Source organism: Lycorma delicatula, chromosome 13 (genome assembly GCF_047948215.1).
Source record: "Lycorma delicatula isolate Av1 chromosome 13, ASM4794821v1, whole genome shotgun sequence".
NCBI classification, from domain to species: Eukaryota; Metazoa; Arthropoda; class Insecta; order Hemiptera; family Fulgoridae; genus Lycorma; species Lycorma delicatula.
Genome location: NC_134467.1, coordinates 7,099,110 through 7,118,749, shown reverse-complemented (window position 1 = coordinate 7,118,749; position 19,640 = coordinate 7,099,110). Strand labels below are relative to the sequence as shown.

The window sequence follows — 19,640 nt, the reverse complement described above, 5'->3', positions numbered from 1 at the left end:
AGGCCACATACTAAGGCATCCTGGAATAGTAGCTTTAATATTGGAAGGACAGGTAGAAGGAAAAAATTGTGTAGGCAGGCCACGTTTGGAGTATGTAAAACAAATTGTTGGGGATGTAGGATGTAGAGGGTGTACTGAAATGAAACGACTAGCACTAGATAGGGAATCTTGGAGAGCTGCATCAAACCAGTCAAATGACTGAAGACAAAAAAAAAAAAATTAATTGTTATTTATTTATAATACAAATGGAATTACAAGAAGGTAAATTTAGGTAAGAAATGCATACTGCAAAACGACTGAGTACTACAAAGTATCTTAGCCGATTACCTGTAATTTTCTCTTTGCTACTAAGCTTTAAAATTCTGAAATGGAAAATTGTATTCAGCGTTAACATTTTATTACTGTTATCTGTAATAAGGGTATTATTATATTGTATTGTTTTCTTTAGTACTTTTATTAAAAGTACAAATACAAATATAAGAGTGTATCACAAAGTTCTCCCGGAACATTTATAACCTATTTATTCTACGCGTAAAAATAATGGGAAAATTTTATATAAACATATGTTCTAAAATGCTTCGTTTGCGAATTAATGGTGGTGAAAGATGTCGCTCGGATTTCAGTTATCCCGGTGAGGTGAGGTCGTACGGTAATTTTTACCACAGTAAGCGACAGAATTAGTGATTTCTTAAGGTTTTTGACCTGAAAAAAGGATAGAATAGACCCCAGAACCGTATTTGCAGTAGTCTTTGAGAAAGACGGGATGAAAACCAATAAATAGAGGTAAAAAACTTTATTTTTTAACTTTGAAGTATAATAACTTTGTTAAAAAAGTAATAAATACGGAACACTTGTAGAGTATTTAATTGTGAACAAAATGGTATACGGTTTTATTTGATTACTAGTAAAAAAATATATTAAAAAATACTAGTAAAAAATATATATCTCAAAATATATCTCCCTTTGAATTTTGAAAATCGGAAGATTGGGTACAGAGATATTATAAACGCACCCCGTTAAACTTCCCAAAACAGCGCCCCACGGGCGCAACGGCGGCGCCCGTGGGGCGCCGCCGTTGATGGTGATGATTGGTCTAGGCTCCCAAGAGGTGTTTGCATATCCCATTACTCTACCCTCGCACGCAGTCTCCATAGAAGCCCATTATTTTTGAACAAGAATTTTTTTAAATTTATTTTATACGAGAGTTATTTTTTTCAAGGTCCGATCGGTCACGAAATTAAAACCACAGTGAAAATAAAAATGTTTTTATTTGTAACAAGTACTTACATAGTTACGCTATTTCTCTACGCAGTCGCCACTCCGATTTAGACATTTCTCGTAGCGCGGTACCAACTTTCCAATACCCTCGTCATAGAACGGAGCCGCCTGTGTTTCAGCCGTGTTTCTACGCCGGTCTGCAGCTCGATGTCGTGCCAAAATGTTGACCTCCTAGCCGGCGTTTCATGTGAGCAAAGAGGTGAAAATCGGATGGAGCCAAGTCCGGGCTGGATGATGGGTGATCAAACGCTTTCCAACGAAAATGCTGTAGGAGGTTCATTGTTATAACTGCAGTGTGCGGCTGAGGATTGTCATGGAGAAAGACAATGCCTGATGACAACATTCCTTTCCGCTTATTCTTATTCACCCGCATGTGTAAGTACTTGTTACAAATAAAACATTTTTGTTTTCACTGCGGTTTTAATTTCGTGACCGAACGATTCGAATCCAATCGTATTTTTGATCCAATCGTATTCTTTCTTTTTTAACCAATCATGAGGTGAAGTAATTCTTATCATTATCGGGCACAAAAATCCACCCAATCGTATTCTTTGTTTTTTAACCAATCATAAGGTGAGAATAATTCTTATCATTATCGGGCACAAATTTCCAACCAATCGTATTCTTTTTTTTTAAACCAATCATAAGGTGAGAATAATTCTTATCATTATCGGGCAAAAAAAATCCAACCAATCGTATTCTTTGCTTTTTAAACAATCATAAGGTGAGTGTACCAGTATTATTTTATTTAACGTAAATTTAATTATATATTTCTTAGAACATTATTCATTCGATCGATTCGAATCGTTCAGTTTAAATCCAGCTTAGATAGTGATATCGACTCGCAGTTCACTGTTCATTAATTCAATTCATTAAAATTTCTATTTCAACCGGGAAATTTCCACTACTATATATTAATTTTTTTCGAGATTTTTCTAGATGAAATAGATATTTAATCCTTTGTAAGTTATGCCAAATTATGTGAGTAAATTTTTGGTTGCGACTGATGCATTAGTTTTTGTTTTTGTTTGTTTTGAACAAACCAAAACCGACTACAAACCCAAAGTGTCCAAAAGAGCCCAAAATCCAATACAGTTTTGATTTTGGACTTGCAAGGATGGTCAAACTAGGAGAAGGGACATCGGTTCAAATCAGTTTTCTCTCCTTCTTTTTAATTTAAATATATTGATTTATTAATAATTGTATAAAGAATTTTACAATAAATAATAATTCAATAATAACAACAAAAAAAATATAAAAAATTATCAGAAGTTGTAATGAAATAAAATTTTATGTACTTTTAAAATGTGTATATGTAATTTAATAGACGTTCAACGAAGTAATGTGGTGTCCACATCAGATTTTTTTATTTTACAATAATAATTGAAAGAAAATTAATAATACCAAATTAAAGGGAAGACTGAAGACCTGCCCACACAATCATTGAAAAATTATCATTATAAAATTTTCATTTTTTCAGGTTATCTTCTGTCATAGTTCCTTATGAAATACAGCTATTTATTGTTTTGAAATATATAACTACTCCTTGTTTTATATGTATATATATATAAAATAGAACATGGTTCGGAAGTTAAGGGAACTTTGGGTACTTACTCTAGAGATTGAAAGAAGTTGGATGTTTTTCGACCTGAAAATTCTAGTAATACAGGCTCCAGTATTGTTTCTTCCGTAGCTATCACGATTTTCAATGTAAAACAGAAAATTCTTTTAACTAAAACATAGTGTTTTTTTTTTTTTAGGTTTAACGTACAATAAGTTTGTTAGGTGACTAATAACTTATTTTATGCCTAATTTTTATAAAAATACAATTCTGAGAAAATTTATTAAAAAAACTTAATTATGAATTTGAAAAATTAAACGCAGCTTTGATTTGTATATTAAATTTAGACTTAAGAAAAATTAGTATGGAAACATTAACTATATGCTTTGAAATTATGATAAATGTACGGATAATAAATGTAAGGCGTTTAGTTTTTGGCATAATTTAGATTAATTGCACATCTCAGGAACGGTCGTCTTCTCTCTCTTTTTCTGGTTTAGCTTCCGGAACCACCGTACGGTATTACTTAGAGGATGATATGTATGAATGTAAATGAAGTGTAGTTTTGTAGTCAGATCGACCGTTTCTGAGATGTGTGGTTAATTGAAACCCGACCGCCAAAGAATACCGGTTTCAACGATCTAGTATTCAAATCCGTATAAATGCCTTTACTAGGATTTGAACCTTAGAACTCTCGAGTTTGAAATCGGCTGATTTGCCATGACGATTTTAACCACCAGGAACGGTCGACCTGATACTGTACAAGACTACACTTCATTTACATTCATACATATCATCCTCTGAAGTAATACCTTACGGTGGTTCCGAAGGCTGATTAGAAAAGAAAGCGGTCAAACTTCATACTAATAATTAACGGGTATAATATACCCCTTAATTTTCATCCCTAGATTTACATTCTGGCTTAATTTTACCGAAGGCGTACCGATCAAGACGAAATCTTTCGCCAGCCGACACTCGCTAACGAAAAATTTCCGAACCTTTGTTTATATTATGAAGTTTCTTCTTTATTTTCACCGGTATAACACGTCCTGAAAATCTGTGACGTTCATCGTGAATTACCTGTACTGTAGTATACCGTAGAGCTACATAGAAAAGGCGAAGGTAAATAGCGAAGGTAAAAATGACAATAAATCCATCGTAGGTTGGTTATCTTGGATCGGCGTAGTTGAGTAGTTTACTAGCTTGTTCAGGACCCAAAGAATCGTGACGACTTTTATACAAAACTTGATTAATCTGCTATATTTAAAGCCCTACTTATTACCAAAAGCTTTGTAAAAATAAAAATGGACAACGGCATATACATATTGTCCTGCAACTGATCCATATTACTATTCCTTACATCTATTTTCTGTTTATTTTCCTTTTTTGTTTTTCATTTAAGAAACTCTAGTCTTCTATATATATATATATATATATAAATGTTAAGTTCGTTTGTGTACGGCTTCAAAAACTCAAAATGTTCTGCACCGATTGAGCTCAAATTTTAGCACGATATATAACCCGCATCAAAGATTGTTTTCATCTATTTTTAATAAATCTATCTATCTATTTTTAATTTGTACATTTTTAATTTGGAAATGTAAACAAAGGAAAACCAATCAGATCGATGCAAGATGGCCGCTGTCAAACACAACGACCAAATTTCTTTGAATTATATTTAACAGCTAAAACATCTGTATTTTATTAAAAAAAAAAAAACACGATAAAAAAATTTTTAGCACGATATATAACCCGCATCAAAGATTGTTTTCATCTATTTTTAATTTGTACAGTTTTTTAATAAATAAGAGGCTAATAAATCAGATGGAAATGTAAGCAAAGGAAAACCAATCAGATCAATGCAAGATGGCCGCTGTCAAACACAACGACCAATCACAAAGAGCCCGTATGGCCGTTGCCAATGTAAACAAAATCACAACTGATTAAGTAACAAATTTCTTTGAATTATATTTAACAGCTAAAACATCTGTATTTATAAAAAAACAAAAAACACCAAAACTAAAAGAAAAGCCACCAAGAAGGATGACTTACAAGTAAATAAATTAAAACACCCAACTTTCTTATAGCTCAGATAGACTTAAGACTATGCAAACAAAAAAGTCGAAATAACCAAATACACAGAAAATAATATCCCTACATAATGACAAAAAAAAAAATCCTTTGTTAGGTTATTTTTTTACATATATATGACCAAACAATCGTTTTTTGGTCATTTAGCGTTCTTTGCTATGTAAAAGGAAAGAACAAAATTCACAAATAGTAACACTGAAACCACACAACTAAGTATTCGTTTTTTTTTGTTTTTTCTAACCTCCGAAACCACCGTTATGCACTGCTTCAGATGATGATATGAGTGATTTATAGCGTATGAAAATGCCATGCCTGACCGGGATTCCAACTCGGAACCACCGTATTAAAGTCTGAGAAGTTACCACTCGCGCCACGGAGGCCGGCAAACATATTCGTTAGGAGCCGAATAAAAACACGACTTACCGATATGGCGTTGTGTGTCAAACCGATTTTATACGGACTATAATTACTTTTAATACGCGAAACCCTTTGCGATGATTGAACATTAACTTAAACCTCTTCAAAAATTATTCCTTTAGAACTAAGCCGCATTTTGATATCATTGTTTTTCTATAACACGGCTGGAATTCTTTTCGTTTAATGATAAGAAGCGTTGTCGAAGACAATAACCGAATTCTCTTCCAAAGGACATAATACACCGCTAAACTATTTCTAAATAATTCAAATTCGCGTAATTTTTTTTACGAAACGCGTTTTTATCAAAATCTCACCTTTTTCTCAATTGATCTGCGGGGTTTTGTTTTCTTTGGAGACCGTAATTCATTAGTAGATTCGTACTCGAAAATCACGTTGTACACTGAAGCAGCACAACTTCTACTTACGTTAGCAGTTTATTAACATCTGAAATCAACGCCGTTTGATTATTCTGTAATTTGTAAGCATTACTCTGCTTTTGTAAGCATTTAAAATGATGTGTTTTTTCGCACGACTTAACGGCTTTTATTCGCAGCCCACAAATCTTTATATATAAAAATGTTAAGTTCGTTTGTGTACGCTTCAAAAACTCAAAATGTTCTGCACCGATTGAGCTCAAATTTTAGCACGATAAATAATCCGCATCAAAGATTGTTTTTATCTATTTTTCGCATCAGTCACATACCCGCGACCGCGAGAAAACATTTTTTTTAACGGTCAGCTGTGTACCAGTGATCGCGCCATCTGCCGGAAGCGAGGGGAACACTCGCCATACTAGCTAACGACAACCGCAGTCACATGTGAAACAATACCTGTTCCCGATTACATTGTTTATTAACAAAAAAAAAAAAAAACGTATCCACTTGCATCCCATTCAGATTATTATACAATCTGAATTAAATATTCACTTTAATCGAGGTACTTTTGTGTGATCGTGTCGTGATTGAGCTGCGCCTTTCACCAAGCTATGAATTTATTAGAAAACGACCAACAGTGGGATATATGTATTAATGACACGTGCAACACTGCACATCCAAACCAAATTCGCGCATTATTCGCAATTATATTGACCGCTTGCTTCCCTTCATCTCCCGCAGAGTTACGGGAAAGATATCGATCGCATATGACTGAGGATATTTTGCATAGAGTACGCCTAGAAAATACCAATACGACCGTGGAATTTACAGAAGGCATTTACAACGAAGCATCGATAAATATTGAAGACAAGCGCTTAGCTATTCAAATAAAATTCTTAGTCGATCGGGAATGCCAGCACCCACCCGAGCTGCGATCGCTTCTTTTGATGTGGATTTACGCCGTGAACAGAGTTACAACATCGGTGATTTTCAGTCATATGTCCGATCAAACATTCCCAAATTAACGTGTGAACAAAAAGGCATTTACGATCGCATAATGCAAATGATAAATGACGGAGTCGGGGGGGGACCTTCTTCTTGGATGCGCCAGGAGGAACTGGGAAAACATTCCTCATTAGATCGATTCTAGCAACGGTTCGATCAAAAAATGACAATTATCCTGTTGCGGAATATTAATCGGCCAAAACTCTGCAACGGCACGCGACTTGCAGTTAAGAAATTGACGAATAACGTAGTGGAAGCGACGATTTTAACGGGGCCTTTCAATGCTAAAGATGTTCTCATTCCTCGAATACCCATAATCCCGACCGATACACCATTTTAATTTAAAAGATTGCAATTCCCAATTCGATCGGCATTTGCAGTCGCAATCGATAAAGCTCAAGGTCAATCTGTAGAATTGTGTGGTTTAGATTTAGATGCGGGTTGCTTCTCACACGGGCAACTGTATGTTGCGTGTTCCCGAGTCGGCAAACCAGATAGCCTTTATATCTACGCAGACAGTGGAAAAACGGAAAATATTGTATATCCACAAGTATTGCAAAATTAAACTTCTACAAAACGTATACTTTGTTGTGTTTCTCATTTCTCATCCGTGCAACCACAATGTGCCACAGCGAAGCGTGGCGGGTAGAGCTAGTATATATATATATATATATATATATATATATATATATATATATATATATATATATGTTTGTCTGATTTTTTTTGTTTTTAATGTAGAGTAAAAATAAATGTAAAAAAAAAACTGGTCAGTTTAAGAGAAAAAACTTTCTTCTACTGTTGTAAAAATAATAATAATAATTATTAAGTGATTAGGAAGTGTAGGTGGAAAAATAGGTAAATTGCTTTAATTTATAGAAGGAGCAATTATTTGTTTATTTATTAAATGGCCCTGTTATTGGCAGTTTTAGTATTTACAAGCTGCTGGTTAGTTAATAGATAATTTTATATGTAATAGACCTGTGTATAATTTATCCATTATTGTTTTTGTTTAATGGTGCATTTCATTGGATGTAATGTGCTGTACATTGAAATTTTTTTTATATACGATACAGCGTTAAATTATAAGAAATTCTATCTGTTTTATGTTTCATTGTTGATTTTAATTATCGACTAATGTAAACGATAGGAATCGTAAACAAACCGATTAATGTTTCAATTAAAATACGTTTCATGAACTTTAATCGTTTTAACTTTATAATATATTGTATATGCTTTTAATTAATTTGATTTAATTTCATTTTGATATTTTATTTATCGGTTTGAATTCAGAGTTTATATGTATATATATTTATTTTTTATTTTTATTTTTTTTAATTAAAGAAAGGTTGTTTAGTTTAGTTTTGAAGAATATTTGTAAATTTGCCTTTCTCAGTGGGTGGCATTACATTTAAATGAAATTTATACTGCTTTATAAACATTTAAAACAGTTTATGTTTTGCAGAAATCATTGTTTATTATTTAGTAAAGTTTACTTGTTTAAACGTTTTTTTAATAATTGAAAAAATTTCACAAAAGCAAATTAATTTTTCTAAATTTCTTAACTTCTAGCATATAAATAAATATTTTAGAACTGAAAGGTGTAATTAGAAAACAACAAAAAAACAAGGAAGACTTTTACAGGAAAGCGTTAATTAACATTTTTAATTTTTGTTATTTAGTAAATTAAAAACCAATGAAATAAACATATAAAGGAAATCGCAAATGATTTTGAGATTTCCCCCCTCATTCATTCTGCTCTACCGCATTGAGATCTTAATTTCAAACTGTAGTATTGAATTTGAAGATTTTTCTCTGCTTAATTCCAAGTTAATAACCCAAGTATATACCAGCAAACACATGTTTGCTGGTATATATTAAGAGATAATCGGCATAAGGATAATTTGCTGGTATATATTAACGTATATAATAAGGGATAATCGTTTTTGGAGTTATTATACTTTCCCTTTGTCCAGTATATACTGCACCGTTACACTTAGCGTCGGGGGGAACTACACTAAAAGGTAAAAAATACCCAAAAATTTGTAAAACTTAACCGATAAATTAATAAACAATTCAAACTTTAATTTGGTGCCAACTTCCAAAAGCAAACATTTCAAGAAAAATTAGAAACATTTTTTTAATCACTGTTAATTTCCCAGGTTTTATATACAGGGTTATCATAAAAGAATGGAGCGGTTTCAGTAATTCATAGGAAGATTGTAGGGAAATTTCTAGATGTTATATCGGTATCCCTGAAAGCCTCCGACCCAAAAGTTTGTTTATCGGCAGTTGTAAACGCAACGTCAGTTCTTGAATTGTTGTTGCGGTGAGCTTAGCGAGTTGCTATGTTCTCGGATAAAGACAAAGCAAAGTGTGTTTTATTGATGGCAGTATTAAAATGCGTAATTTTAGTTCAACGTGCGTTTCGACGTGAATTCGGAAGACATCCGCCGCACAAAAACAACATAACGCGTCGGTTCAAACGATTCGAAGAAACCGGATCGGTTAAGAAACAGAAATCAACCGGCAGACCGAGTGTACCGGACGAAACGGTCGAACTAATTAGACGATCGGCAACTAGAAGTCCTGGGAAGTCCATCCCCCGTCGAAGCGTCGAATTAGGTATTCCAGAATCGACAGTTCACAAAGTTTTACGTAAAAAGCTGAAATTACACGCTTATAAAATCCAGATGCTGCAGGAATTGAAACCCGATGACGGTGTAAAACGTTACGATTTCGCTGTTGAAATGTCGGACAGAATAAGTGAAAACGAATCGTTTTTAGACGATATAATTTTTACAGACGCAGATACATTCCACGCGAACGGATGCGTTAACAGACACAATTCACGATATGGGGCTCCGAAAACCCACACGCAATTATCGAGAAACAACGCGATTCTCGCCTAAAGTTAATGTTTGGTGCGGTGTGATGAAAAATCGTGTAATAGGTCCTTTCTTCTTTGCTGAAAAAACAATTAGTAGAGTCGTGTATCTTGACGTGTTAACCGATTATCGCTTTCCTCAGCCGGATGAACTCGAAAAAATTCATCGACTTCATTTCCAACAAGACGGGTGCTCCCTCGCACTTCAATGCATCGGTCCCGGACGCTTTGAACGAAAAATTTGGAGATCGACGGATAGGCCGGCAAGGACCCGTACTTTGGCCTCCAAGGAGTCCAGACTGACGCCTTGCGATTTTTTCTTGCGGGGGTACATGAAAAGCGTTGTTTATACGCAAAAAAATTCGCGACCTAAACCGCTTAAAAAACAGGATTAATGAAGCGATGACGACCGTTAACGAAGAAATGTTAACTAATGTTTGGAGGGAAGTCGAGTATCGTTTAGACATTTGTCGAGCGACTAAGGGCGCACATATTGAAATTTATTAATTACGTAAAAAAATGTTTGAGACGACAAATTTGAAAAATAAAAAAACATAAACTGTAAGTAATTCTGTTTTAATTTAAACCACGTTCAAAACCGCACCATTCTTTTACGATAACCCTGTATTGTTACCGTAAATGTCTTAAATTCATGTGGCTATTACATATAGAAGTAGTTTAAGAAAAATGTAAAATATTTATAAAGTTTTCAGAATAAACTTTTTTGCAATGAAACGGTCTTTACTTTAGAGATAACCTCTCGTAAATTAATCTTTTCTCGTTGTTTATTTGGGAAATGATATAAGCTTGAAATACTTAATAGTAGATTAGCCTGGTTCCGGTTAAACGTGTAGTTTGTTGGTTTTTTTTCAAATCAGTGACTTTGTGTTAAAAAAATAAGTTTTTGCTACGGTGAGAAGAGGGCAACCTGAAATAATGTAAAAAAAATACGTGTTGAATTACGGGTAAATGACCTCATTATTATTTTTTTTGTTGTAATTTACACTAAATAAAACAATTAATAACTTATAATAATATATTTAGGCTGTTCTGAAGCCGTATAATCACACTACGATAAATATTTTAAATCGGTAAGTATTCTTGCGTGTATGTTTGTGTGTGTATGTGTTCGTGACACGCACGCACGATTTTGTGTTATGAAATTGATTTTTCTGAGTAATTTGCATAACGATCACTTACTGTTGTTTATATTTTTATAGGAGATGGCCGATGAGGGTAGCAGTCGAAGAGTTACATCCCCTTTGGGAAGACATCAAAGTCCTAAGGTCAGAATTTTTTTACGTTGGTAAATCATCTTTTAATTTGTTACACGTATGATGGTGATTTTTTTAATTTATTAAAGCTTACTTCTGTTTAAAGATGAACGTATAATTTAGTCGGTTTGAGCTTTATTTTTTATAATTTAATTTCATAAGATATATTTCTTATAAACATTCTGTTCAAATATTTGTTAATATTATATAATGCGTAAATATATTATATATTTGTTAAAATCATTTATAATACAACACTTTTAGGTATTAGAACATAGTAACACTTGTTTTTTAAATAGATGCATAATGTTTATATAAAAATCGCTAAATTATATCGATTTTAGAAGAAATATGTAAAAATAGTTCTGAGATGGATAAAAATGTAATAGAATTAATAAAAATATTATGCTAAGTGCCGGTTGTATAATTTTACGTTAAAAAATGTATTTTCATGCACGGTCATAATATATAGATATATTTGTTGAAGCAATTGTAGAGGAAGAGTGTGAAATTACGTAAGATACTACGAACTGGATAGAACGCATAATTTGGTATGAGAGACACAAAAGGAAGTTGAATTAATGAAACTAATAATATAATGATATATTTAGTAGCTCTTTGTAAGAAAAGAAAAAGAACTCAAAAAATGTAGAAAAAATTATTAAATTTTTAAATAAACTTTTGCTCGTTTCTTTGTTCACGTTCTTATATTTTTTAAATTAATTTTTTTTTAACATCTTTGCAACTGTTTATATTTACACAATTTTAACAGTAGATTTTTTTTCACTGTTCTGCAGTTATAAAGAAAATCATATAAGTAATAAACAGACGCTGCTATATTAGTGTAACAAATAAAATTAAATATTAATTACATGTTTTGCAAGAATATAAATGTGTTACATTGCTGATCTCTTTTTTTTAAGAAAAGCTGTTAAAATGAATAAAGACGATGTTTATAAATTCGGTAATTTATAATTTGCTTCATTTTGTCACTGCTGTGCCCACGAAGGTGACAAAGTATGGAAGTTATACCGGGTGAGCAACATTAAACCGAACCCAAAATGTGTAACCTCTGCAGAATCGGTAGGACATTTTGGAATTACATTTTACGAATGATACGGATAACTTAAATAAAAAATACATAAAATGTAATGTAAATGTTACATTTATTTACGTTATCTTTAAGATGTTCGAATTGACCACTCTGGGCATCAATGCACTCGACTGACCCCGTATTGAGAGTCTTACGACGCAAAACGTTGTTGTCAGGTGTGTTGATGTCTCGTTGAATTTTCACCTTCGGTTCATCAATATTGCGGGGATCAGATGCGTAAACCATCCTTTAAGCGGCCCCAAAGGAAAAATCACAAGTAGACAACTCTGGGGAACGTCCTCCGCTGACAGCTCATTCATTTGTGAAAGCTCCATGAATGCGATTCAGTGAAAGTTTGATGCGCGACACGTTGTTCCGTCTTGTTGGAAGACGCTGTATTCTTTTTCATTATCGGTTAATCGCACGTAGAATTGTTCGAAAATTGTGAGGTAAACCTGAGTATCGACAGTCCGGTCAAAAAATATTGGTCCTCTACGATTATTGGAAACGGCACACCAAAAACCAATTTTCTCATCGTGAAGTGGACGCCCGAATATCTCGTGAGTAGTCCTCGTCATCCAATACCTGGTGTTCTGCGAATTAACAGGGCCAGATTAATGAAACCGTACCGCATCTGACGTGAAATACGTCGGGAATATCCGTTTACCAAAAATGTTTTCGAGAAATAATCAAGTCTTTTCCGTTTGTCAATCTCCTTCAGTCGTCGCTTAGATGTAACGCGGTACGGTTTCAAGTTTACTTCGTGAAGGTTTTTTCAAGATGTGTATTTAACACCGGATTGTCGGGATAACTTGCGTAGTGATTTTTTTGGACGGGCAGTAATTCTCCTTTCAGTATCGGCAATGGCCTGAGGAGGCCTAACAGAAGGTTGCTTATTTCATTTGTATTTGAAACCGTACCTGTTTTACTCCATTTTTTAATTAAATTGTGTACGGTACTCTTCGCCGGGATACAAGTGATTCTTCAAACAATACAGAATGAATATAGACCTCGACTTTAGCTGTCCTCTTCGGAATTGAATAAGGCATTTTACACTAACACAACTGCACTCGCAATACTGTACTCCAACAAAACATATACTATACTGACGTATAACCACCAGACAAACGGCAGGTACGATCAGTAGTAATATATACATCAATTAGTTGTGCGAGTGTCTTTCACAAACAGTATTTGGTAGTAGTTTAATTATTGGTATGGTTTCATGCTGCTCAGCCTGTACTATTTTTTTTTGTCTTCAGTCATTTGACCGGTTTTATGCAGCTCTCCAAGATTCCCTATCTAGTGCTAGTCGTTTCATTTCGGTATACCCCCTACATCCTACATCCCTAACAATTTGTTCTACATATTCCTGCCTACACAATTTTTTCCTTCTACCTGTCCCTCCAATATTAAAGCGACTATTCCAGGATGCCTTAGTGTGTGGCCTGTAAGTCTGTCTCTTCTTTTAACTATATTTTTCCAAACGCTTCTTTCTTCATCTATTTGCCGCAATACCTCTTCATTTGTCGCTTTATCCACCCGTCTTATTTTTAACATTGTCCTATAGCACCACATTTCAAAAGCTTCTAATATTTTCTTCTCAGGTACTCCGATCGTCCAAGTTTCACTTCCGTATAAAGCGACACTCCAAACATATACTTTCAAAAATCTTTTCTTTGTACTATAAGATGATAATACGGTTCATATATGTATAAAAATTACTATTTTGAGTGTTGTTTTTTATTTTTTTTTATTTTAAATAGTGTCGATGATTAGTTTTTGCCTTTCTGCACTAGAAATTTACAAATGTAAATGCATAATAGATACAGTAACCTACTGGCCGTGATTCAAGTACAGGGTTATCATAAAAGAATGGTGCGGTTTTGAACATGGTTTAAATTAAAACAGAATTACTTACAGTTTATATTTATTATTTTTTCAGTTTGTCGTCTCAAACATTTTTTTACATAATTAATAAATTTCAATATGTGCGCCCTTAGTCGCTCGACAAATGTCCAACCGATACTCGACTTCTCTCCAAACATTAGTTAACATTTCTTCGTTAACGGCTGTAATCGCTTCATTAATCCTGTTTTTTTTAGGCGGTTTAGGTCGCGAATTTTTTGCGTATAAACAACGCTTTTGATGTACCCCCGCAAGAAAAAATCGCAAGGTGTCAGTCTGGACTCCTTGGAGGCCAAAGTACGGGTCCTTGCCGGCCTATCCGTCGATCTCCAAATTTTTCGTTCAAAGCGTCCGTGACCAACGCATTGAAGTGCGGGGGAGCACCATCTTGTTAGAAATGAAGTCGATGAATGTTTTCGAGTTCATTCGGCTGAGGAAAGCGATAATCGGTTAAGATGTCAAGATACACAACTCCATTAATCGTTTTTTCAGCAAAGAAGAAAGGCCCTATTACACGATTTTTCATCGCACCGCACCAAACATTAACTTTAGGCGAATCGCGTTGTTTCTCAATAATTGCGTGTGGGTTTTCACAGCCCCCGTATTCGTGAATTGTGTCTGTTAACGCATCCGTTCGCATGGAATGTAGCTTCGTCTGTAAAAATTATATCGTCTAAAAACGATTCGTTTTCACTTATTCTGTCCGACATTTCAACGGCGAAATCGTAACGTTTTACACCGTCATCGGGTTTCAATTCCTGCAGCATCTGGATTTTATAAGCGTGTAATTTCAGCTTTTTACGTAAAACTTTGTGAAGTGTCGATTTCGGAATACCTAATTCGACGCTTCGACGGGGGATGAAATTCCCAGGACTTCTAGTTGTCGATCGTCTAATTAGTTCAACCGTTTCGTCCGGTACACTCGGTCTGCCGGTTGATTTCTGTTTCTTAACCGATCCGGTTTCTTCGAATCGTTTGAACCGACGCGTTATGCTGTTTTTGTGAGGCGGATCTCTTCCGAATTCACCTCGAAACGTACGTTGAACTAAAATTACGGATTTTAATTCGGCCATCAATAAAACACACTTTGCTTTTGTCTTTATCCGAGAACATAGTAACTGGCTAAACTCACCGCGACAACAATACAAGAACTGACGTTGCGGTTACAACCGCCGATAAACTAACTTTTGGGTCGGAGGCTTTCAGGGATACCAATATAACATCTAGAAATTTCCCTACAATCTTCCTATGAATTACTGAAACCGCACCTTTCTTTTACGATAAACCTGTATATTGCCCAAAATACCCGGACATTTTTGGAATATCTTGTAGATTACTTATAATTTTATTATTATAGTAATAAAATAATTTGAAACGTTTTTAATAGTTGTCAATAAATGTATCGCTTTGGTATGTCGATGGATTGGTCGATTGGAAATTGAGATAATAGTCGGCCTTCAATGAATCTTATCTCGTCCTCTGTTCACAGCCAATCATTTTATCAATCCTCCAGCCCATTATCGGCAAAGCATTACATATTCATTCTAATCTTGGTCTTCCTTTTCTCCTTATATGTAACTGCTTTCTTAACTTTGGTTTTGTCTGCGCATTTCTAATTTCTGTTTATTTTGTTTTCCCCGTTTGGATGCGCAGTGATATTAGTATTTTTAGTACAGAGCTATTAAAAATACAATTCATCTGATTTTTGAGTACTAGGGATTCGTTTGTTGGCGTTTGGGTCATTGCTTCTGTCGGGTTCTTTACCTTAGTCGAGATCCCTGTGTTATGATTTTTGGCGTTCATCTTCTACGCTTTTCCAAACGGGTTAGGATTTACTAATCGAATTGATAATTTTTTGGCGATCGTTAGTCGTATTTATTTTGGGATCGGTACTTCCACGGCTGTGTTTATTCAACTTCACAGTTTCAGTCGGTACATGCCGGTAGTCAGAGAAATGTTTCAGGCGTCGTGAAATAATTATATTATGACAAAATACAATATATCCGAAAGAAAATGTTTACGTTTATCGGTAGAAGTTATATAAAATTTTTGTATTATTTCAAAACTAGAGCTCTTTGTTTTTTATTAAGCTTTGTTATCTTTTATTAAACTTTGCGCGAGTGTGCAAATTTATTTTAACGTTGTCGCTTTCTGCCGGTTGTATTTATATAATACGTCCTTGGTCGTTTGTCGTGTGTGTAAACGTTTATATTTTGTATTTATTGTATTACGGTGTCGTATTTCATATTATTGTCGTCTGTTTTGTAATACGTATCGAAGCCAGTAATAATGAACGAAAGGAAAACTTTTTACGTTAGTAGCGAATTGCATTATTTTTACTCGGGTTTTAAAGCGGAAAATTATAATAAATTAGGTCAGGGAAAGCGTTACAGCAGCGAGTTTCGCCGCTTTTCCTGTCAATTTTATATATATATTGTATCTACTTAACAATGGATGTTGTTGAGTCATAGCTGCTGTTTTTTTTTTATTATTATTCTTTACAATGTGGTTTTTTCACGTTTGTTACGTACTGAAGTTAGATGTACCTCTGTATGTGAAATTTTTGTAGAGATAGTCTATTAAAAATATTAAATACGGTGTAAAAATGTTGTGATTATTTTTTCTGATTATCATCTCGTATTTTTTAGTACTAATTTAGATTTTTGTGCGGCCCTCAGATAGGAAACACGAGTCCTTAGGTAGTTCCACAAGCACACAGGAATACCGACCGTATAAGCTTCAACGAAGAAGCGATCAACATCCGACTCAATCCCGTATCATTTTTCCGAGGAAGAAGGAAAAAAGATAAAAGAAGGTGGGATTTTTTTTGGGAGGATAATAAATTTTCATTTTGTTGAAGGACTTTCGATCAGTAGTAGTTACTGTTTTGTTCAGAACCTACTACAAAGCCGATTGACGACCCACCCGGTTGAAATTCTGAAAAATATTTCGTATTGATTTTTTATTAAAGTTATTATTTTGAACTTCATTTAGTTCAAGTCGCAAATACTGTACTTATTATTCTTAATAGAACATTTTTTTAAATCGTTATTTATCACTATTATTCTCATAAGCGTAAGGATAATAAACACAGTTGCATGATGTATACCGTACATAGTGTTTTTTGCCTTGAGCAGTTATTTAATATAGACGACTTAAGAAACTAGAGTTTTGGAAAACACTAAACGGTCCCGGTTTTGGTTAATAGTCCAGAGTATTTTATCCCAAAAATTTTAATTATTCAATGTCGTTACGTGTCGAATCCCTATTCCTTCCATTTAAAAATTTTGAGCTCTTTTCCCTTACGGCCGACTAAGTTTTTGGGGGTTTCCTGGTGTGGTTGTATTGTACCGAAAAAATTGATCGTTTAAAAGCGATTCTAAATAGTAATTATTTGATAAATTTTATTTTTCTATGTTTAACGATTTTAAAATTCTATACTTTATTAACCCCTCCTTACATCGCTCTCTCAGTACATATATATAAATACAGAGTGTTTATAAAACCCGTTTCAATAATTAAGGGGATGGTCCCTCATATCAAAATAAGGAAAAAATATATGTCAACATATATCTGGAAATGTTTAGTTTACCAGCTGTCCACAGTTTTTAATTTTTAATATAAAATTTTTTTTCTCAAGAATGGTTTATTGTATTGAAGTGAAATTTCTTATACCGCTAGGGTACCTAGAGTTTTACTTGCGTAAAGATGAGGAATCTCATCTCTCAATCCATTTTAAAATGGGGGTCACGTAACCCTTTTAATTGTTAATATTGTTTCAACCGCTGGTTTATTGATTTTTATGACAAAGAAAATGAAAGGTTATTTATTCAGATTTGTTCATTAATACAGGGTCATTCACGGGAACCGGATGTTTTTAAAATAATCATAAAAAATTGAATATTTACTTTAAAAAAGTTTTATCGGTATTGAAACGCTTGTTAAATCAAAGCATTTGTTACTTACTAGTGAACGAAAAATTACGTCCGGCAAGCGATGTCCATTTTGGGCAATATATTGTTGTAGCCTTTCACGGTAACCGGCCTCAATTCTTTGCAGCATGTCTACATCGATCTGGGTGACGCGATGACGAATCGCGATCTTTAGGTCCTCCAATGTACGCGGTTTATTGCCGTACACACGCGATTTCAGAAACCCCCGCAGTAAAAAATCACAACTACTCGAGTCGGGGGACCGAGGGGGCGCAAGGAATGTCGCCGAATCTGGAAACGATCCGTCCCGGAAACAAGTTACGGAGAACAGCTATCGTTGCCCTCGCTGTGCGCGCTGTACCTCCATCCTGCTGGAATAACACATTTTGAAAATCGATTCCCCGGTTTCGTAATTCAGGGATGAAAAACGTATTCAATATCGCAACGTAACGGTCAGCTGTTACAGTTACGGCAGCGTCATTTTCTTCAAAAAAATACGGTCCGATAACACCGACTATTGCATAACCAGACGGTCGCCTTTGGGCTATGAAGTGGTCTCTCGTGAAGCCGATGCGGGTTTCTTTCTGCCCAATACCCGCAATTCTGTTTGTTGACGAAGCCATTCGGATGAAAATGGGTTTCGTCACTAATTAACATTAACAAATTTTCGTTTTCTTCGAAAACGGTAAGCGTTTGTTGACAAAATTGTAATCGCCGCGTGAAATCTTGCTCGTTTAACTGCTGCACGACGGCTATCTTGTAAGGATGGAAATGCAGGTCTGTATGCAGAATTCGTCGCTCGTTTAACTGCTGCACGACGGCTATCTTGTAAGGATGGAAATGCAGGTCTGTATGCAGAATTCGTCTTACCGTACTTGTGCTCGTTTGAAGCGCTGCTGAATGCCTCTGAATAGAGCGGCGTGGGCTTCCGACAACGGCTTCCCTTACTCGTTCTATGTTCTCCGGAGTGCTACCGGTTCGTCGGGGACCCGGTGGTTTTTCTTCAATATTGACCCGCTTGTTTGAAGGTCGTTTACCCGTCGCGACATTGTGTTACGAGAAGGGACGCTTGCATTACGATGGATATTAAACTGACGGCGGAAATCTCGCTGAACAGCAGTTACGGATTCGTCATTTCGCACAAAACTGTCATACGCGTACAGGCGTTGGTCTAGCGTCCACGGCTCCATCTCGACGACTAAAATGTAAATGCTACGAACAAAGGAAACGTCAGACACCAGCCACGTGCCCCTCCCACCACGAACGCCCGAGTACAACCTGCTTCAAAAACATCCGGTTCCCGTGAATGACTCTGTAGTTAAGTTTGGCAAAACTTTAGTGAATCACTCTAAGTGACTTAAGTGAGTCACTCTAGATTAAAAACCACCTACCATTACGCAAAATTTTAGCTCGATACGATTAACTATTCGTGTGAAATAAATTTTTATTTAAAAATACAAAATTTCAGGTAGTTGCTGGTAAACTAAGTATTTCCAGACGTATGTTGATATTAAAGGTTTTTCCGTATTTTGATGGGGAAAACCATCCCCTGAACTCTTGAAACGGTTTTTATAAACATTATATATACTGGGTGGCTGAAAAATAACTTTCACTACCCTCTAAGGTTTTTTATAATTGAGATAACCGGATGCAGTTGGCGACATTCATTCTTGTATCGGGAAGGGTACTTCAATGAACTTATGTTTCACTCTTTTTGATTTTTTGCCGGCAGGAGGTGGGAGAAACTCAGAAATTTCAAACGGGTCCGTAGTCATTTCATATATCGTTTTAAAGTGTTCGATGAGACAAGAAAAATTATA

At 34.9% G+C, this 19,640-nt stretch overlaps 1 protein-coding gene across 3 annotated transcripts in view; it reads left to right on the top strand.

Annotated features, from left to right (window-relative positions):
• The window catches only part of RhoGAP19D (Rho GTPase activating protein at 19D), a 448,570-nt gene that overhangs the window by 11,754 nt on the left and 417,176 nt on the right, over positions 1-19,640 (top strand). For all 3 annotated transcript variants that reach the window (XR_012758648.1, XM_075381037.1, XM_075381038.1), the window contains exon 2: positions 10,834-10,899. Coding sequence is in view for 2 of the 3 variants with exons in the window: in XM_075381037.1 (XP_075237152.1) it covers positions 10,837-10,899 (63 nt within the window). In the remaining variant the exon portion in view is untranslated. The remainder of the gene's footprint in view (positions 1-10,833; positions 10,900-19,640) is intronic.